Here is a 22,242-nt window from a genome sequence, read left to right on the forward strand (position 1 = left end):
TATGGAAGAATTATTACTATCATCTGAAACAAATTTTGTGGTTTGATATATAAAACCCAGAGTTAATCAAATTGCAATGTCTTCATATCAGTGAAAACTATTTTGACATTCAGAGAATGTTACCACTTTTTAAACTATGTCATAAATATTACTATCCATTTCATCAGTATAACATGACCATTTATATGGATGTATTTCAGGATGAAGAGATATGGCTTAAATTCCTCTGTAATTAAATATTCTTGCACGTTTCTCAAGCTTCACCTTTTGTATTTTGGGGGGTGGCGGGGGGAATTCCAGTCTGCTTTTAGACTACAACTGTAGAAGCTAGAGACTTCTGTTGAAAAGACAAAACCCCAAAAGCCTCAAATGAATTGTCTTCCTGGCATTTGTTTAAATCCTGAAGTGTTCCAACTTGCTATGGGCTACAGCAAAATTTTACTAAATGGGAATTTGTTTGATCATAGGGTACAACTCTGCATTTTATATCATTTTGAGTATGAAGGCAACCAAGAACTTACTTATTTCAGAAGATCTTGTAGGTTTAAAATCTTTCAAAGGAAAGAGCATAGAGAGATGTGAGAAAAAAAAGTCACTAATGTTTTAGAAATTCTTTTTTTTTGGCAGTCACTGTCATTAGCAAAATGGACTGTGTTTTACACAGACAATTAAAGGAATACTATTACAGTTCATTATAAGCTTACCATTGTTAGAAAAAGATTGTCATGATTTTTTCTTACCTTTTTTTTTTTGAATATTGCTCTTCTCATCTTGAGTAACTTTAAATGGCTGGGGGAAAAATAACAAATATTTAGTGATGTTTGGTAAAATTGGGATAGCTTTTAAGATAACTTGAAGAATTACTTTAATTCCTTTTAAAATCTTAATTAGCTCCCTTCAGAAACATCTACATTATGAGGCTTATTTTAAAGGTGAGAAGGATGGAATCTTTTGGTCAGCACGCTTCAGAGAAAAGGTGATGTCTTCTGTCTCATTACATGTGTTTATGCTTTTTGATTATGGAAGAAGAAAACAAAACCAGCCATTAAAAGAAAAAAAAAAAAAGAAAAAGAAAAACAAGTTAACAGCAGATTTTAACAAGATTAAGAAATGTGAGTCAAGCTCAGGAGAATCACCTGTGGCTCCCTCACTTATTTAAAATGCATACGATTTATAAGAGCTGTGTATCTGAAACATCTATTTACAGTTTAAAAGAAAAACAAACAAACCAAACCATGAAAGCAAACAAACAAACCCCCACTTTTCTGTCAAAATGCTCTCTTCAGGCATCTTGTAGAGTAACCCTGGTTCCAGACAATAGCCTGGTGCAGCATGACTCAGCGACAGCAAAGAGTTCACAAGGTCCCTTTCTCAAGGATTAATATTTGTAACAAGATATTTTAGCTCAGTCAAATAGTAAACATAACAAATAAGGACTCAAAGAGTCCTTAGAATTCAACATGCAGGCCTTCTGATGATATTCTTGAAGCTGTTTTGCTCCTGTTGTGTTACAAATAGTCTTTTGGCATATTTCTGGGATTTCTTTTCCAGATGATGAAATTAGTTTGCCAGTCCACAGAGATTATTGGGATTGTGACATCTTCTTCTGCTTGGGTTCCTATAAAGGTACCAAAGAAAAAAGGAGATGAATCAGCAAGTGCATAAAGAATAATCACAGCTGAAAAAAAGGCATGCTATTTAGCTCTGGTTTGAGGATTGTAGAGCTTTTAATCTATGAAATAGATTATATGCCATGTAAAAAATAACATACATCTTTTGCCTAGGAGGAATACAAAAACAGGGGCTCTTGGATCCATGAAGGGGAGCATAAATACTGCAATAAATAGTGTTTCTCCTTCAGGGACAAAAGGGTCTGGGCTGTATAAAGTAAAAATGCTTTGTTGTCCCTTTTGTCCTTACCAAAAAATACATGTGGCCGAGGAGGAAGGACCTTTTCCCAGGGCAGATATCCACTGCATTGAAAGAGCCCTGGTTGATACAGCTGGACCCCATGATTTCAACACTACTTTAAATATAAAATACTTGTGTCATGGAAAATCAGCATTGCTCATCTCTATTCCTACTCTAAGGGCACAAAGAATCTGGGGCCATGAAGTGAAACTTGCTGAGGATTCATCCCCCAGGAGCCACATGGTTTGTCCCAGCTTTTGAGGCGGATCTTCTATCCAGGGAGTTGGTCTGGGAGGTCTCTGCGTTCCTCCCTTTGATATGAAGGAGACGGGCACAGATGTGAAGGCAGAGATGTCTTCAGTCCTTGCCTGTTTGCTGTTTTTCCTGGCGGGCTGCTTGGGATGCCAGCACCACGCCTGTCACTGCATGGGAAGGGTCTTCATCTGTGAGGAAAGCAAGGTGGTCCATGTTCCCCGGGACATCCCTGCCAACATCACCGAACTGTAAGTAGGGAAAAGGGATGGTTCTCAGCAGCAGCCTTGTTGCTGGCTCACAAAACAAACTGCTGCTTAGGAAGCCAAAGGTCAGGTTTATAGGGAGTATCTTGGAAGACTTAATGCTGGATGTTTGCAAAGCAAAGCCCTTCCTTCAATGCTCAGTTAATTACATCTTGAAGCTCCTCTCCATTTCTCTGATCGTGCCCATTTTAAGAACTCTGTTAAGAGACAATATAGCATGTTATAATGCGAAGTGCAGACCAAATTTTGAACAAGCTTCCTTGGTGCTGTGACACTAATTTGAAGCATAAAGTCTAAGCTTTCTTTACAGCTTGCTTCAGTGTTGTCGGAATGTGTAGTGCAACTTGTCTGCCCTAAACAACTTGATGATGAGCGCTTGTGTTTGTACTGCAGGAGGTTTCTGAAGGTTTGTGCTCATTTACCAAGAAGAAACTTAATGTTTTCTTTTTGAAATCACGAAGGCATTGCAGAAAGGATTCTGATGAACAGAGAGCAATCCTCCTCCATGAGGAGCAGCACGACTGCAGTTGGAGGGAGTGAACAGTGTGGAGATACTATACTGAGTTACTCGAGAATGGGTTTTATCTATCTTAAAGTTGCTCTTTGTTTTCCATAAAGTAGTGTGAGCAATAGTGTATGGCAGCTGTTTTCTGTGTAAGTAGCACAGGCGAGCAAACGCATTTACAGAAAGGAAAATATGTAACAGTGCAAGCGACTGTTTTCATTTTAATTTTTTTTAAACAAATTATATCACCCCTTGCCTACACCCACAGCTGTCTTACATCGTTACGACCTAAAGCAAAAACAAAAGGATAGTCCTGGATAAAGCCTTTGATTAATGTCAAGTAGCAAGTTTGGAGGGAGGATACAATGAAGAATGATATGTCACTAGTTGGAAAAATATACCCCTGTCCCAATTTTACACATAGTTACTATGCCACAGTTTTCCTAGGGCAGAAGTTTGGTTTTGTACAGAAGGAGGAGTCATTATGCTCATTGAGTAAGCAGACTGCGGTGAAAACTTGAGAGAAATGTCTGAGTTAACCACAAAAGGTCAGTAAAAGTTTAAATCATTCTCACAACTAGAGGGAAAAATAATCCATCTGTGATGCAGGTCATCTAAATCCTGAGTGAACTGTGCTCCAGGCATATACTGCTAATTTTGTTTAATTTTGCTTTGATTGTTTCTTCAGATTACGCAGTTAGGGTCTGCCTTCTAGGGATTAAGCAAAAGCATTTTTTTAATTATTTCTGCGAAGAAGTAGAGTATCACTGAAAAGCACCTGTTAGCAAAATGGGGTTTGTTCTCTCCTTGTTAACTTCTCAAGGGTTTGTTGAGGATGCTAATTTGTGGGTTCTTCAGCATAAGTATGTATTCTCTGAAACAGGCAGACATTACTGTGACTGAAAACAGGAAACAAATGCTTTCTTCTGGCAGTGCTGTGCAAATATTGGAGTTAGAATCTCTCAACTTGGCTCTCTTCTCACTTTCTCTCTCACAAAATAAACCAGCTTTTGGTTCCTCAGGAAGCAATTCTGATCCCATTCAATCAGTATAGCCCTAGGACTGATTTCAGCATGGCTTAAAAATCTGAAAACTGCCTAGAGTTGCTTTGAATATACCAAACCTTAGAATTAGTAATACGTTCAGATATGTTACCTGAACAGCTAAGTGACAGATAAACGTTAGATTTTTCCTTCAGGATCGAAGTGGAACTCTAGAAAAGCATTTTCCTCTGCATCTCTCTGTTGAGTGCCCAGTGGGGTGATTCAGGTGACTAAAATAGGTTTTACTGCTTCAGATGATGGTGAAGGTTCACTCTTGGTAACAGAAAAAGCTTGCTTTATGTTTCTTCAAAAAGTCTCAGTGACTGAAAAGGGTTTTAAAATCAGTGTAGCAAATTGAGCACAGAAGGCCACAGTGTCTAAGAACCCTGTACAGGGCACAAGCAGTGATTTCTTGGTACATAGATCTCCTGCAAGGTACTTTTTTCACTTAAGAGATCATTGTGGAAGTGCTGAATGCAGTCTGGTTTTGTTTGATGTAAAGGAGAGGGGTTTCTTCAGTACACTAAAAGCTCCTCACCTTCCCTTACGTGGCCTTGATAGCTTTCCTAAGTTATGCTAGAGTCCTTCCCTAGTGCCTTTAAAATGTTGAATAACATGCTGGTGAATACTTTGGACTGAGAACAGGAGCCTGATAAGCCTCACTTGTTGCTCTGTGTTTCTATTTCACTGCAGCTGATTCTGAAGTAGGGACACTAGCATGTGGCAGCCAGCTCTGTCACTTGCTAGGAAATCTCAGGATAAAGATAAAAATATGGCCCTTACTAACCATTATCTCTTTGCCATTGCTGATTTTTTAATTGTTATTATTATCTTTTAGTGTTTGAGGGTTGGTCACTGTCATGTGCTGCTGTGATGGGTTTCTTTCTCCCATCAGTGAGAGCTCTACACTCCACAGTTATAGTTCACAACAGTGAACATGAGCTCTGCAGTGTGGTACATGAGACAGGGTTTTCCTCCTGGTTGGATTAGCATCTCCCTTAGCAAAGTTATTGCAAAGGGGAAAGCTGGTAGCCTCTTACAGTGAGTGATTTCGTTTTGTACTTACCATGTGGAAACAGAGCGGGAATCAGAATCCATCCATTTCATTACTCTTCTTGCTGCTGCATCTACTTTTTCACTTACAGGCCAAAATCTCATGAGGGGATAGTTACAGCTTGGTTTGTACATTGCTTTTTGCAGACTTGCAAGCACTCTGCAGCTGGTGTGCTCTGAATGTTTGCAGAGGAGTCTGTGGTTATTAGCTGTTTTGCTTTTGTTCTATCTTTGGCTGGATAGAAGAATTTTTGGGGGGTTTCTTATAGATACCAAAATACCTGAGAGAATTGGAGTCAATCCATTAGAAACCAGAGGCCAAAAGTTCAGGTGAGAAATGTATGTTCCTCTGTGTCAAAGTACTAACTGTTAATTGCCTCTGGGGAAGAGGGGAGGGATGATTCAGTAGTAACCGAAGGCAGTTTGCTCCTTTAAGATTTATACCAGTTTTAAAATGTAATGTCAAGCTTTGTAATCCGTCATCACTATTCACTAAGATTTCATTTTAGTTATTAGAGGTTTTGCTTTGAGATTGTAGTGCAAACAAAAAACTTATTCTCAGAAGGGATCCTTCTTAAGATTTAACAAACTACTTTCAGCAGAAATATTTGAGTATCATCAAATAACAGGATAAGAGGAAATGACCTCAAGTTGTGCCAGGGGCATTTTGGACTGAATATTAGGAAAAATATCTTAACTGAAAGGGTGGTCAAGCACTGGAATACGCTGCCCAGGGAAGTGATGGAATCACCATCCCTATAAGTGTTCAAAAGACACGTGGATGTGGCACTTGGGGACATAATTTAGTGGTGAACATGATGGTGCTGGATTAATCTTTGGACTCAGGGATCTCAGAGTTCTTTTCCAACCTTAATGATTCCATGATTCTATGGTTCTGTGAGGCAGTTTAGCCATTGTCAGAGCAGTTTAGAAGTATATTATATAGAGTGTTTGCTCCCAAGCATCTGCAAACTATAAACAGCGGGGGTTTTACTTGCTTGCTGCATAGGTGTTTTTGTACAATTGCTCAAGGATATTTATTTTAGATTATCAAGTCAAGGCTGAGTAGATGTCTGAGCACTAAAACATTGGCTGCCTTGAAATAGCAAGTTCTGTGTTATGTACGGGGTGAGTCAGATGTGCCTCCCAGCGACAGAAGCTGCAAATTATGTAGCACTGTCATTGACAGCCGCAATTAGGAAATTTTTTATTCTTTCACAGTTAAAGTTGAAATTACACTGAAACCTGCGAACAACTACGCTTTTGCTCAGGTGTTTATATGGGCAGACTGAACTTAACCTAAGAAAGACAGGGTGCAGAGAGGATAAAGTAAGCTAAGGAAATGAAGACCCATGAAACTTTGAATTCCCTGTGTTATGGAGGTTAATCATAGAGTTCATCAATAAATCCACATATTTTCAGAATGGGATGAGAATATTTTCACAGTAGAGCATATGGAGAACATACTACATGCTAGCTAAAGCCTTTTTTAATTTTATTCGTTTTTAATTCAAACCAATTTTGCATCTCTTATGGTTACATTCTTCTCACCCTGAATTTATGATCAATTCATACTTTGAAGCAGAAAGCTATAGAGGTGCTGTACAATTGCTGTCTGTATATCGGTGGAGTGATCCAACACTTACTCTGGACTGACATTTTAATTGGGAGGATAAAAAGAAATAAGCAGATCATAAAAGAGAAAAAGAAGAAAAGGAAGAAAATTACACAAAAGGATAATAAACTCTGCAGGACAGATCCTCACCTAGTATAAATGACGAAATATATATCTTTATAGAAACATTCAGTTCCTAAAGCTTCAGGAGCTTTTGAACATGAGGAGGTATGCTGCACACAATAGGAGCTGCTTTGCAGTGCAGTACTCTGCTGGCTTACTCATGGTGCTATAAATAAATACATACACATGACTGTCACCTTACTAGTATGGTCTGCAGCTTGATGCATGTATGTTCAAGTCTGAAGATGTATAGATGTCTGCATATACATATAATGTATCTTTGAAATGAAAACGCATTCACTTAAAATTTAATGGCAAGACATACTTGTTAAATCACTGAGCTCTTTGCAGGGAAACAGTGAAAGCCAAGACTTGATCTTGGTTTTATGCTGCATTGGGAGAGTACCAAGTTGATGCCCTTCACTGGGTCCAGCTGCAGACAGATTCTCCCAGTGTATAATCCCTGGCTTTTCCAGCTCTTTCTGTCTCTCACAAACACATACACACACACATGCAAACCAGCCTGTAACACATCCTCACACATCTGATACCAGGCAGAATGGGTTCCTGGACTGGTCATCTCCATGTCCTGAAACAAAGACTCTCTGTTAGATATTTTAGCTTTGATCTGTTTTGTTTCCTACAAAGAATCAAAACATGATTGTTGAATGAGATAATAATCAATATTTTTCTAAAGTGTTTGGAAGATTAAACTGATCATTTGTAGCTGTTACATTTTCTTGTCTCAAATATGGTGTCTTCATTTGGATGTCTCCCCATTCAAGTCATGGATATAGCTAAAACCTAGGAGAGCTTGACAGTAATGTTATTCATGAGATGCGAGCTTGTTAATACGAAGGTTTAGTGTAGAGGCACAGCAGGAAAGAAAAGCCCCAGTAAGATCTGAAATAAGTAGTTTTAAATGAAAATGTGGTCCAAATTGGGAAGTTAGTAAGCCTAGAGCACATTACGAAGTAGGATGGAGGTCTATCTTTTACTTTTCCGACAACAACATGCATCACAAAGCAGATTTGAGGACTCATGAATTCACTGGTGTCATGCAGCAGTTAATTTCCTTTGCTCTGAATGGTAAGTCAGGCTAAACACTTCAACACTATGGTTGATTTCCTATCTTTATTTACTCCCCTTACAACAGTTTCTCACAACTCATCAGTTTTCACTCCACAGAACTCAAACGCTGTATTTCAGACTTTGTTGCCTTTTCTTGTCTAGTATTAAAATGTATTAAATTCATCTGTCATTTCATGTAGGGACACTGGTACAGGAAATCCTATTGATACTCTAAGATGATTATGGCTAGCTGGGAGAGCAGAGCATAGACAGAGCTCTAGGGAAAAGTTTAGAAGGGTGCTTTTATGAGTTTGAATGACACTAAAGTGCTTATGTGTGTCTGCCTCAGCTTCACTGAGTTTCCTTCCCATCTCTTAAATAGGGAGCTCAGGGTATTCGTGCAGAGAGGGATGCAGAAAGGGGGATGTGTGTGTGTATTCCTCATGCTCTGGCCCAGCAGGGTACAAGCTCCTGTAGTGTAAGAGCCATCAAGCCAGGACAGCTCATCTGTTATCCCTGTATCTGCATTTGTCCATGCAATACGCTTTCAGCTTCTCACTCAGGTTTATAAATGGCAGCTTGGAAATTTGAATTAATCAGTTTCTGGATCAGGCCCTTAATGGATTCATATCAGAATTGCAGTCCTGAAGAATAAAGCTTATTATCTCCTTCAATATTCCAGGCCATGCCGCTTTAAAAAAAATAAAATTTTTAAAAAGCTTCTCAAATACTTGATAATCCCAGAAACATTTCTGAGGTGATTTCTGGAGATCTCCAGTGGGAGGTATCTTGAAAAGCTCCAAATCGCATTCCTCTGGAAGAGTATCAACCACAAAATGTTAAACCTGATAAGCCAGCAGGAGAAAGTCTGCTGTGCAGCTCCAGGGTTTCCTTTGCAGATGCCAAAGTGGTCTCATTGGGCTGACATGTCATTGAAAATACTGCTTATGTGAAAGTTTAACAAGAGTGAAAGAAGAGAGTGGATGAGAAATACCACAAAAACCGGGAAAAGAGTTACACAGAGCAGAGATGCTAAGTGAATATACATCCTGAAGGGGACAGCAGTTTGTATGCAGAAGGGGGTCCTGCAAAGCCAAACAGAATTATTTGCCAAAGAAAAAATAAACAAACCTGTTAGATATCCAACTGAGGAGTGAAAGAAATCCATGCAGTGTTCATGCCTCACTCTCTTCTGTCTTGATGGCATTTTAGTTAGTTCTGCTTAACTTTCCCAAGTTCTTGTGCAGGCAAGTTAAAAGATAATTGGGGTAGGTTCACAGTTAATTTAAATTGTCATAGCTTCATTAACTTCAGTGGAAAGAACTTGGTTCATTTTCACTGTCTGGCAATGGGGACCTCTGTCAGCCACGTGTTGTTCATCTTGGCAGCAGCTGATTGGTAACCACTGTGTGTGTGGGGGGGGGGGGGGGGGGGTGTTTGGTAAACAAGATACTTTGGGCACAAAAGACAGGCATTATTTTTCATAGCAGTCTATTAGTTTTACACAGTGAGGGGCAAGCACTTTGGTAGGAAAAGTCACTTTTCTTTGTTTAAGACCTTGACCTTTTCAGACAAAACCTGTAAATTATTTCACACACTTTGCCTGTAGTTTGATTGGACTGCTCTTATTAGCAGTGAAATTTAAGTCATTAAAATGAAGCTTATTTCAAATTATAGGTCAGAGTCAAGCCTGAATTTCACATAAGAGCACAGAAAATTATTTCTTCTAATTGTCTTCTTCCACACACTGTAATACGGAGCCACATTTCTGCCTTTTTCTTAGATGCAGTTTCTTAGCTTTTGAGGGTCTAGAGTCAGGAAATCTTGTGATTTGTTTACTTTTGCTCAGTGTTTTCCTCCAACTATCCTTAGGTGTTTCAGCTCAGCCTGGAAGGTACGGATGGTTCTTATCTCCCACTACCTTATCAAGCCACTCAGATGCATTTGCTCCTTGTTAGCTAGAGGAGGATTTACAGACTGTTATTATATGCAGAGAGAAATACATGTCTGAGTGGAATGAAAACAGCCTCTAACCCAACTCAGCTGAATGACTCCTTGTTTTTCATAAGTATATTGAGCTTGCTGAGCCTCTGTCTTTGCCTGGACTAGCTGAATAATGCTGTATCCTTAAATGTAACGTATTTAGAGTGTGGTATGGACAGGACAGCCTCAATTTTAAATATATACCTGCTAGGTGAGCTGCAGGATGAAGCTTTCACCTCTGTCTACTCTCTTATCTACTCAAGAATGAGTTTACTAGTCAGCATTTTATCATATTTGCCTGGAAATCCTGTTTTGTGAACTTCCATGTAGCATTATTCCAGTAAAGGTCCTATTGACATAAAGTTTCCCCATATCTACATACATGAGGATGTACTTTCTGATATGAATCCTTGTCAAAATACAGTCAGTTAATTGGAATTAGTAAATATTTGTTTGTCAGAAATCTGTGAATCTTCTGTGGTTTTCTAAAAACACTATGTGCATAAGCATACAGTGGGGAAAACTTCCAAGTTTTCAATGTTTGATTCATCTTTTGTTTGAGAGCAGAGCAAAGAGGGAATATACATTCAAATGAAGGTCAGCAGATAATTTTAATTTGAAATAGTAGCATGCAATGAAGAACTGGATTGACGGTGTGAAGACTGGAAAAGAAAGTGGCGCTTGTTTTCTCAGGAGAGTTTCTGGTACTGTATTTATGTTCTAATCATAAAATTTTAGGATGCAGTGGGATATTCACAAAGCTATCTTCCCTCATCCTTACCCCAAAACAAGATCCTAGCCCAAGAAGTGAAGAGAACAGCATGTGTGCACACACCTGTGAACGTGCACAGGGTGTCTGTGTTTAACTTCTTCCTCCGTGAGTCTGGCTCCAGGCAAAGAATATGACATTGGAAAACAGTAGCACATATATATAGCTGCAACTGTTAAGGTGGCCCAGGCTTAGGTGGAAGAGAGTAACAATGGAAGGAAGGACTGTCTGCCTGTGCTTTTTTTTACTAAAACCAGGGGCATGGGATGGAAAGCAGTGATATATAGTTATTTGAGGTTGGTTTTCTTCACTGAAAAGGATTGTCACACAGGCAGACTAAGAATTATAATGGTATTCTTTACACACCTTCTGAAAGCCTTTCAATGGTTTACATTCTCTTCAACACCTTGTGCTTAGAAATGACCCCTGGTGTAACACCACTGCCTACCCTTGGCTTTGAGAGGTTTGGAATTCAGTGCTTACCTTCAGAATGTCTTTCTTCTCTTGTACCATCACATGATATAAATATATTAGTCTATTGCCTTTAGTAGCCCAACAGGCATTTTTGAGGACAGACCCTTTGTAAGTGAGCAATGAGAAGCACTCATGCCTGTGAGAGCCACAGACACTCACCAAGGTAGGAAAGCACATCTGTCTCCAGCAGTGGAAGCACCACCTGTGCTGCTTGCTCTGGCAGATCCAGTCTCTCCATAGGTTTTAAAAAAAGGAGCACACATCAACCAAGTCCATTTTTTCCTTCTTGATAACTTCTGGGAAGCAATCAATTCTGAAGAGTCTTTCCTTGGAGTCCAGTCTCCCAGTAAGAATATTTATACACACACATAAATTTCTAAACAAGCAAGGTATAAGAAGAGAGGCTATAAACCCCACATGCTCTGGAAAGACAGCGTGTTGATGCTAAAAATCTTGTCTTGTCCCCAAGGTTTCCCTTGGTTTATGTGGAAATTTTTTGCTTTTCTTGTTTTGGCAAGCGGAGAGTCATAAAAGAAGTACAAACTGTGTCAGAAAATGACAGCAAACCCAGAAATGCCCTGGCAGAACAACTCTCTCTAGGTGGAATTACTGGTTGGGGGAAATACTCACTGTATCCGAATCCCATGAGCTGTAATTTCCTATCTGCAGTATATTGTTGCCATGGTAGATGAAGCCCAGACCTCATTCTTCAGTCCTTTGAAATCAGCATTAGTAGCCCCTGTGAGGGAATACCCTGCAAGAAAATCCAGGGTTTGATTCCTCTGGCATCTGTACACATCCTAATTGCTTACCCACACAGCTCCACTGCCTCCCAATGGGACAAATCGCAGGTGTGAAACTGCCCATCTGCACGTACTTGCAGATTCAGGACTTTGTGCTATCGTGGTAGACAGAAAACCACTGTGGGGAAAAATAAAGTGGATGTTGAAAGCACAAATGAAATAGGTAAACAACTGCTTAAATTTATTTAAAATTATTAGGGAAGACTTTAACTGTTTTAACAGACCACGTGGAAATGATAAGACTTTCTTAGGGCTCATGAAGTTTCCTATAAATACTAACAGACTTCACAACATTCCTGTTAAGTATATAAACATAATTTTATCCATTACAGAAACAGCAAAGCTATGGGTTGGAAGAGACAAGCAATTTCCCAAGAGTACGAGGTAACAAATCAGTGGCTTAGCCCCTTCAGGACATTTTTCATCACCAGACTGTACTCCTATGGCAGTGTGTTTCTTTTTTCCAAATAACAAATTTAAAAAAATTACCTCTTGCACATTCATATTTCTGTCTAATAGCTGTTTCTCAGCAGATAAAGTCATAACTCTACTATTTTTTAATGTTCAAGTGATGCATATAGTTTCAGGGTTTTTTCTCTCAAATGCGTTTTTGTTGACCTGGTTCCTCTGCGTCATCACCTTTTCCACTTTCTCCATTTCTGTACTTTTTTTGTTTCAGTCTCTGTCACTGTATTAGAAGAGTAGCATTTCACAGTTGTGTTACAGTCAGTAATTTAAAGATAGCTGAGGTGGAGATTTTTGTGGGCATTTCAATTATGGCTAACTGTTGGCTCAGTTATGGTCAGTAGGGCTGCTTATGGAGCACTAATTGGGAGGTTTTCACCCTTTATGAGTTTAATTATCTGTATATTTCTCCTTAGCTAAAGCCTTTTGCAAATACATGAATGTTGCACCTACAGGAATTTTTTATATATATGCAATATTCATATAGAAAACCATATTACTTTCAATTCCTTCATTTCTCTATGTTATTGTTGTGTTATATCAGTGTGGCTGAGGGCACTGCATGGGCCCACAACCCAGAAATCAGGTTGGTTTTTGAACACTTTACCCCAGAAGTTGGAGCACGTCCATCCTGGGCTTTTAGGAGCACTGTATGGGCTGGATGTGGAGTCACGAGTCTCCACAAAGTTCCCATTGAAGAGTGCTTGCCCTTGAAGGTACTGATGCCCTGATCTGGTGGGGACAGCAAAGGCTTTGCTGTTTTGTTTGTCTGTCAGAAGCATGAACACTGTCTGGAAGAGACGCTCCAGTGGCACCGGAAGCAGGGAGACTGTCTCTGTTCAAGGCTTTCAAAGACTTTATTTTTATTTCCCCCTCTGTGTCAGGCTGCCAAGGGGCAGCCTTGGTTCTAGGTATAGATTAATCTATTTAGTGCCCTCCAAGCTGAATGCACGTAGTAGTGGTTATCAGCTAAAGTAGGGAATGAGGCAGGGGGTGCTTCAGAAGTTCCTGCTTGCGTCTCCTTGAAGATTTTCTGCATTCCACAGAAAGCTTGTTAACGTCTGAGTTGGTTGGATGGCAGACTGCTATTTTTATTAGCAGTGTCTGACTTGCCAGCTAGAATATACCTCTACAATGTTCATTGTATAAAGGAGTTTATACATTTCTGTGAAGCACCACATCCTGGTATCCTGCTTTTATGAACAACAGCTTTGGGCTTCAACCTGTGTTGTGTAGCAGTGCTCAGGGCTTTGTTAGTCTGAACTCAAGTAATTCAGGTTTGTTCTCAATCTTACAAGCCCACGAGTCCCAGAAGCCTTAAGCTTCAGTATGATGTCAATTGCTTTTCTTAAAATGGTCCAAAGAAGGAAAAACCCAGAATTATATGGAGGTCTAAATTTCACCTTCATCACCAAGTACACCGTCAGTGTAGGAGTTTCCGTGGCTTTGAGTTCCCCCTACTGGAAAGTCTTTTCAACCTCAGTGTCTGTATTTCAGCAGCTGCTGTAATAGAAGCTAATGCCCATGCTTCCTCTGCTAGCCTGCCTAAGAGCATGCTTCCAAGCTATTCTTGGCTTGCATGGTCATCTGAATGTTGTTCCCTCCTGTTGATCTTATTGAAGAAGCGATGATGGAAAATACTTTCCAGAAAAAAAACAGTGTCAAACCAATCACTAATCATTACCTGCTATCTCAATGCTGAAATAGCAATACTCACTAAATCAGAGGCTACTTCTGCCAGATAAACAATAATCAGCTAAAACATCTGTGTGTTTTGAAAGATTACGCTTGAATGAAGGAAGCAGGAAAATCAAAAAGCATACACAGAGGCAGAAAGTATGTTAGTTGTGACTTTCCATACTTTCATTGCATGTTATATAGAATGAGGAAAAGGCTGAGGTGCTTACTGCCTTCTTTGGCTCAGTCTTCAATAGTAAGACCAGTTACCCTCAGGGCAACCAGCCCCTGAGCTGGTAGACAGGGATGGAGAGCAGAATAGACCTCCTATAGTCCAGGAGGGGGTAGGTAGTGACCTACTGTGCCACTTAGAGGTTCACAAGTCCATGGCACCAGATTGGATCCATCCTGGGGTGCTGAGGGAGATGACAGAAGAGCTTGCTAAGCTGCTCTGTGTCATTTATTGTCAGTTCTGCTTAACCAGGGAGGTCCCAGATGAGTGGAGGTTGGCTAATGGGACATCCATCCACAAGAAGAGCTGGAAGAAGTATCTGGGGAACAACTAGGCCTGTCAGCCTAACCTCAGTGTCCAGGAAGGTTATGGAATCGATCATCTTGAGTGCAATCACTAGTGATTACAGTGTGAGCACATCCAGGACAACCAAGGAATCAGGCCTTGCCAGGATGGATTTAGGAATGACATGTCCCATCTCATTAACCTGATCTCCTTTTATGACCAGGTAACCCACCTAGTGGATGAGGGAAAGGGGGAAAGGCTGTGGATGCAGTCTACCTGGACTTCAGTAAAGCCTTTGACTCCATCTCTGACAGCATTCTCCTGGAAAAGCTGGCAGCCCACGGCTTGGAGAGCTGCACTCTTTGCTGGGTTAAGAACTGACTGGATGACTGGGCCCAGAGAGTGGAGGTGAATGGTACCAGTGGGTGGCTGGTCACTAGGGGTGTCCCCCAGGAATCAGCACTGGGGCCAGTCCTGTTCAATATCTTTATTGATGATCTAGATGAGGGGATCAAGTGTACCCCCACTAAATTTGCGGACAGAACCAAGTTGGGTGGGACTGTTGATCTGCTGGAGAGTAGGAAGGCTCTGCATAGGGATGTGGGCAGGCTGGATCAATGGACTGAGGCCAGTGCTATAAGGTTCAACAAGACCAAATTCCAGGTCCTACACTTTGACCACAACAACCCCAGGCAGTGATATAGGCTGGGGGGAAGAGTGGCTGGAAAGCCCCAGTGGGAAAGGACCTGGGGGTGCTGTTTTACAGCTGGCTGAATATGAGCCAGCAGTGTGTCCAGGTGACACACTGTCAGCAATTGTGTGGCCAGCAGGACTAGGGAAGTGATTGTCCCCTTGTACTCAGCACTGGTGAGGCCACACCTCCAGTGCTGTGTCCAGTTCTGGGCCCCTCACTACAGGAAAGATATTGAGGTGCTGGAGCGAGTCCAGAGATGGCCAACAGAGCTGGGTGAGGGTCTAGAGAGTAGGTCTTATGATGAGGGGCTGAGGGAGTCAGGGTTGTTTAGCCTGGAGAAGAGGAGGCTCAGAGGAGACCTTATCACTCTCTACAGCTACCTGAAAGGAGGCTGTAGCCAGGTGTGGTTTGACCTCTTCTCTCAGGCAATCAGTGACAGGACGAGAGGACATAGCCTCAAGCTGTGCCAGAAGAGGTTCAGGTTGGACATCATCACAGAAAGGGTGATTAGACACTGGAATGGACTGCCCAGGGAGGTGGTGGATTCACTGTCCCTGGAGATGTTTAAGAAAAGACTGGACATGGCACTTAGTACCACAGTGTAGTTGACATGGTGGTTCTGTCAAAGGTTGGACTCGATAATCTTGGAGGGTCCCTTCCAAGATCTCAGAGATCTTTTCCAACCTAATCAGTTCTGTGAGTCTGTGATCTGCTCTTCAGTAACTCAGTATGTGATCCCTTGGTACTGTGTTCAGTAACAGTAATAACAGTAGCACTTACACAAACTGCAACCTTTCCCAAAAGCAACACTACAGTCTTACAAACAAAGCCCTGGGAAAAAAAAACATCCTTTACAACTGTCAGCTCAGAACAAATGTTCATTTTCTCATTGTCAAAAGAATTCCTTAATATGAGAAAGTGAGAGAGAATGACTGCTATCATACCTCCTCTTTGAACAATCTATTTGCAAGAATAGATATGGACATTACATTTTTTTTAAAAAAAAAGTGGTTGGCTAACGTGATGAAATAATCAAAAAGGCTGACATATCAAGCACTGCATCTAACCCAACAGCTCAAAGGGTATAAATTAGTGGCACATTTTCTTAACAAAGTAATCAGCTGCAAAATTCATTCGTTCTCTCATTTTTTTTGCAAAGCCATCTCACCTTTAAAACCTGAAAGACTTTTTACCATGTAAAACAGAGCAAAAAGATAGGAGATCCTGCAAGAAAGCTGCAATTAGAATAAAGTAACGATGCAGATCTTTGAAATAACTCTGATGGGAAAAACGTAATGATTCTGGAAGGCTATATGTGAAACTTCACAATGACATTTCAGGTTTGGTGGTTGATTCTGACTGTCATTTTTGCTTGCCCTTAAGCTAAACCAAACATGGTTAACCAAGCCTCTTGCAGCAAATTCTATCAGCTAGATAAGATGTGCAGCACTTAATGTACGGTACATTGGCTGATTGTGGATGTCGCCAGGGAAGAACATGAGGCCAACTCATTTTTTTGTTACAAGCTCTGATCAGGACAATTCCATCTCAGCATGTAGAGATTATCACTGTGGCGCTGATTGGCTAACCTCTGTTCCCGTTATTCAGGCTTTTGCATGCAATAAAAGGTCTATCCAATACATATTGAAAAATCAGGGGAAGAATTCCTATTGATTTCCATTAGACTGTGCCATAATATTGGCCGTCTTTTATTCCATTGCTTTAGCACTTGGTCATCAGTACTAAGTGTCAGCTAGCAGAAACCAAGGAGTCATGGCAACTTTTTTTCTCATATGACTCATGAATAGGTGTTTATATAAAATGAGAGCATTAGGCAAAGCCAAGTTCTTGTACAATTTATACCCCTTTAATTATCTTCTGTCACAGCAAGTTATCATTGTTTTTAATTAAGCAGACATCCTCAGACTGGCAAGATGTGCTGTTTCATCCTTGCTGGAAATGTTTATTTCTGTTTCGAAATTTTAATATGGAATATCAAGGAGGTGGAAGGAGAACAGAGGTTTCAAGTACCCAGATATCCAGTACTACATCTTATGTTTCCCTAACTCTCTCTTCAAGGTGAGCAGTCAAGATAAGCCAATGATCTGCAGCCCATCTAATTTGTTTTTCCATCATTTTCTTAAGTTGTCTTATGTGCAATAATCATTACAGTGTAAGCGACACTGCTGGGAAAATCAATTCTTCCTCACTGAATAGAAAATAAATTGCACTACACTTGAATCATAATTGGTATTTTCTTTATTTTGTTGGACTTGAAGTTAACCACTGAGTACTTTGCCCAAGAAAGTTCTGTGTCTTCTGGCAAAGGCACTGCTTGCTATAAAACATTAAGAAATCTACTTTTGATCAAAATGTAATAAAAAATGCTTATGGATCTACACTGAATTTTCTGTCAGATGTTCAATATTACGTCCTTGAAGACTATAAAGTCTCTGAATATTTATTAGCAAGATGGAAGTCTATTCCAGATAGGCTTTGAACCATGCTCATCACTGGAGCATGTGAATGACTTTCAGTAGTACATCTGTCATATATTCTATTATTACAAGATTACTATTTGTCTTCTGCTGTTTATCTATAATTCAACCACAGCAATGAAAAGGACTCTTCTGTGCTATATGTGAGCACAAAGCCCATGTAAGTGATGCCAGCTTTTCAGCCTGAGGATGAATGGGAGTTAGCAGAGGTTATCAGCACCAGGCATTGTTCTCACACCTCTAGAGTGTCACATGGTATGCCAAAAGCCTCTTCGGTTTTGCTGTATTTGAATATATAAATTCAGGACTGGTAGTTTGTACTTGGTTTACATTCAACAAAAGGCTCTATTGGAGGGGTAGAAAAAAGGGGAGGGAGGGGTTTAAGTGCTTTAGTTTCCTGCATAGGGTTGGTTCTTCAGAGCTAGTGGTCGGGGCATGTAGGATAAAACCCCAGAGATGAAAGGGGAGCTCATGGTGGCATCCTGGTGATGAACAAAACATGCAGAACCAGGGCTGGTGACCTGGAGTTCAACCAAGACTTGAAAAGCTGTTTGGAGCTTCAATATGCTTTTCCTTGGTTTCATTACTGGGGGAGAAGTCCACTATTAATCAAAATGAGCTTGTCTGAAGCAGAGTCATCCCCATATTACCCTGAGTAAGGAGCCATGTAGGATCTTATACTTTATCCTACCCCTGCAGGTGGTATGTGGTGTTGCAGACAGTTTCTGTGCAGTTCCCTTACATTGCTGTGACTGACCTAGAGCCCGGCTCTGGTCGTAACACCTGTCCAGCTGTGTGCCCTGGCAAAGGTGTCCTGTGCAGAGTGGGGACTCAACTGCTGGCACAGTCCTGCTCTGCTCCTTAGTGACCAGGCCCCCTGCTAGTAAGACACTGCAGCTTTCGCAGAGCAAATCCCTTTGGGGATGAAGAACCCAACAACACAAAGCATAAAGAGGTAAATAAGGTGCCTGTATGCAACTACCCCCTCCCATTGCCAAAAGCCTGATTGAAGTTAATGACATCCCCTTGCTCCCCTCCAGTGGATAATCCTTGACTGACTATTTGGGGTAGAGAGAAATTCCGAATGATCTCCAACACCCTTGCCTAACCTAATATGTGGAAAGACACTTTTCCAGTGATTTGACCAAGAATCTCTTCACCTGAGCATTAAATCCTATATATAATGCAGAATAATTTGTGTTTCTTTGTCTATTTAGTTCTGTCCTCTCTGTAAATTCCTGCATTTATCTTCAGGACAAAGGATTAGTTTTCTGATTTATTTATTATACTTTTAGGATTTTTTTTCCTTCTGGAGAATGGAAAAGGAGAGGAAGCCTGTGTTTGTGTTCGGATAACCAGGAGTATTTTCAGGCTCTCTGTCCAACTCTGTGTACAGCTGTTCTGGGAGAGATACTGAAAAGCTGCAAGTGGATTCTTGTGTCACCTTATCACATTCATACAAGAGAAGACACCCTTTGGCTTATAACGATAAGCTACAGCCTTGATCGATTTGATCTGTGCTTTTGTTCTTTTTCATAATTTGAGCTATTGATTCTATTTATTAAAACTAATTTAAAAAACACAAGCCCTGAGTGCTCTGCTGTTCCAGATCAGGCTGCTCCGGGCAGTCTGATCTGAAGCTAATCCATTCATTGCTGATTTATTTTCACTCTGTTTTCAAGCAGAGTTCTGTTCTGTGTTTCATTTTTTTTGTTCCCTGTTTCTCTCTGGGAAAAAAAGGCATTTTATTTCACACCTCCAGTGCAAGCAGGGGGGTTTAGATTCCTTTTTCTGATATATGAAGTGAACTCAGGAAAGTTTACCTGACTCGTTTTCATGCAGGGTTTGTTCAGATGGTGGCCTACAGTGTATTGTTCTCTGTTGTCTTAAATCAAAGCACTGCCTTTATGCTACAAAAGAAAGTATTTGCTTACATGTGCTCATCTTGCCATCCTGGAGTTAATGGGACTTGCTGTGTTCCTGAATTAAGGACCAGCAGAGGAAGTCCTTTCTCTACTACTTCCTGGCAAGCACAGGTTTGTCTAGGAGCTGGTTGATTGTTCTCTGAAAATAAATACTTTTATTCAGACTTAGATAAATCAAATGAAGTCTTTATACTAAAAATGGATTAAAAATAGAGCCTTAAGGAAGTAGACACCTTTTAGCACCAAGCTGAATTTGAGTTTCTGGGCAAGGATCAGCATTTATTGACTTAATGGTATTTATTTACTGTCAATGCATGTTGCCAGTGATGCTACTGTAGCCTTCTTTCCCTCAGTTTAACAAAATTATTGAAATCTTCAACCTCAAAATTCTTCAGCTGGTTAAAAGCTCTCTGTGTCCTGCTTGTGCAGGGACTGTGTATCATGGCTACTGCATCTTTCAATGTTTGTGGCTGTAATGTGTTCTTTCCACAATAAAAAAACTCGTAGTCTCTTCCTAATTTATCGTGAGGTCTGCTTGGTCATCCTCACAGCTTGTGATTTCCTCTGCAATATTTCAGAACTATCTGCTGAATTCAATCAGGCAAAATATAAGCTTTGATATTGTCATGAAGGAAACAGGCATAGGGTAGTACAAAGTAATATCCTCCAGTGCCTTGGTCTGTTTTTAAAAACATTGTGCTTTACTTCAAAAACAATATGGGCACAGAAAGATGGAGTTGGTGTTACTGAATATTTCTTTGTAGGTTAGAAATGCTTTATGTGGTGCATTAGGAAGATATCTTTGTTTTGACTTGAGAGTCACAGGTAGAATATTGATAGGATACTTGCTACAAGCAACATGTAAGCAAAACTACAGCTGTCCAGGTACAGTAAGAAAGCAAATCCATGCAGCTTGTTTACGATGTGATCTTGCCCCAAACCTTCACAGAGATGTTGTATATCCCAGAAATGATCTGCTGTGAGTGGTCAGCAGCTCAAATTTGACCCATCAGAACCAACTAAGGGCATGCTAGATCCAGTTTCAACGATCTGTTTCCTTGCCCCCAGGTGTCCAGTCAGGGTTATAGCCCAGCAAAGGTAATTATGATAAGTTTTTCTTCAGGGACCCTGTCCTCTGTCTACTCTCTCTCTGCAATATAAGCTATGGCTATGGTAAGCTGAATCAAGAATCCTATGTACAACAGGGATTCTTGGGAGCTGCAAAGGGTAGCTTAAGAATAGTGCAACACAATACTTCTTCAACCTCCAAATAATTCCTGTCCAGAGGTTGCCTGAAATTCTTGTTGTTTGTTTAGTAATCCTAATTTATCTGTCCTCAAATTACTTGTACATTTTATATCAGTCCACATCACCTTAGCCCTGCACAGGACCATCCCCAAAAGTCACATCATGTGCCTGAGGGTATCATCCAAACACCTCTTAAACTCTGTCAGGCTTGGTGCTGTGACCACTTCCCTGGGAAGCCTGCTCTAGCACCTATCCACCTTCTGGGTGAAGTACCTCTTTCTAATATCTAAACCTCCTCTGACTTCTAGCCATTCCCTCAGGTCCTGTCAGTGGTCACCACAGAGAAAAGATCAGTGCCTGCCCCTTTTCCCCTCACAAGGAGGTTGTAACTGCAATGAGGTCTCCCCTCAGTCTCCTCTTCTCCAGGCTGAGCAGACCAAGTGACCTCAGATGCTCCTCATACAGCTTCCCCTCAAGGCCCTTCACCATCTTCATTGCCCTCCTTTGGACACTCTCTAATAGCTTAATATCTTTCCTATATTGTGGTACCCAAAACTGCACAGAATATTCAAGGTGAGGCCGCCCCAGTGCAGAGCAGAGCGGGACAATCCCCTCCCTCGACTGGCTGGCGATGCTTTGCCTGACGCCCCAGGACACAGTTGGCCCTCCTGGCTGCCAGGGCACTGACTCATATTCAACTTGCCATCGACCAGGATCCACAGGTCCCTTTTCATGGCACTGCTTTCCAGCACCTCACTCCCCAGTCTGTACATACACCCAGGACTTCCCCATCCCATGTGCACAATCCAGGACTTTCCCTTGTTAAACTGCATCCAAGTCATTTAAGAAGATGTTGAAGAGCACTGGGCCCAAGACGGAGCCCTGAGGAACCCCACTAGTGACAGGTCACCAGTCTGATGTCCCCATTCACTATTACCCTCTGTACTCGACCCATGAGCCAATTGCTCACCCACCATGTGATGTGTTTATCCAGCTGTGTGCTGGACATTTTGTCCAGAAGGGTGCTGGGAGAGACAGTATTGAAAGCTTTACTGAAATCCAAAAAGCTTAGATCAGTTGGCTTCTCTTGACCACCTAGTTGGCTTATCTTGTCATAAAAGGAAATCAGGTTTGATAAGCAAGACTTTCCTCTCACAAAACTGTGCTGGCTTGACCAGTGACTGCATTGTCTTTTCACTATGTTTCGCAATACTTCCAGAATAATCTTGTCCATAACCTTATCAGGCACTGAAGGGAGACTGACAGGCCTGTAGTTGACAGGATGCTCCTTCTTGCCCTTCTTGAAAATCGAGACAATGTTCACCAGCTTCCAGTCAGCTGGGACCTCTT

General features: G+C 40.9%; 1 protein-coding gene across 2 annotated transcripts in view; it reads left to right on the forward strand.

Annotated features, from left to right (window-relative positions):
- Positions 1–2,229: 2,229 nt before the first annotated feature.
- FSHR (follicle stimulating hormone receptor) overlaps positions 2,230–22,242 on the forward strand; it is an 85,355-nt gene continuing 65,342 nt past the window's right edge. For both annotated transcript variants that reach the window (XM_064647967.1, XM_064647966.1), the window contains exon 1: positions 2,230–2,414. In XM_064647967.1, the coding sequence (XP_064504037.1) occupies positions 2,230–2,414 (185 nt within the window). The remainder of the gene's footprint in view (positions 2,415–22,242) is intronic.

Source organism: Pseudopipra pipra, chromosome 3 (assembly GCF_036250125.1).
Source record: "Pseudopipra pipra isolate bDixPip1 chromosome 3, bDixPip1.hap1, whole genome shotgun sequence".
In the NCBI taxonomy this organism is placed as follows: domain Eukaryota; kingdom Metazoa; phylum Chordata; class Aves; order Passeriformes; family Pipridae; genus Pseudopipra; species Pseudopipra pipra.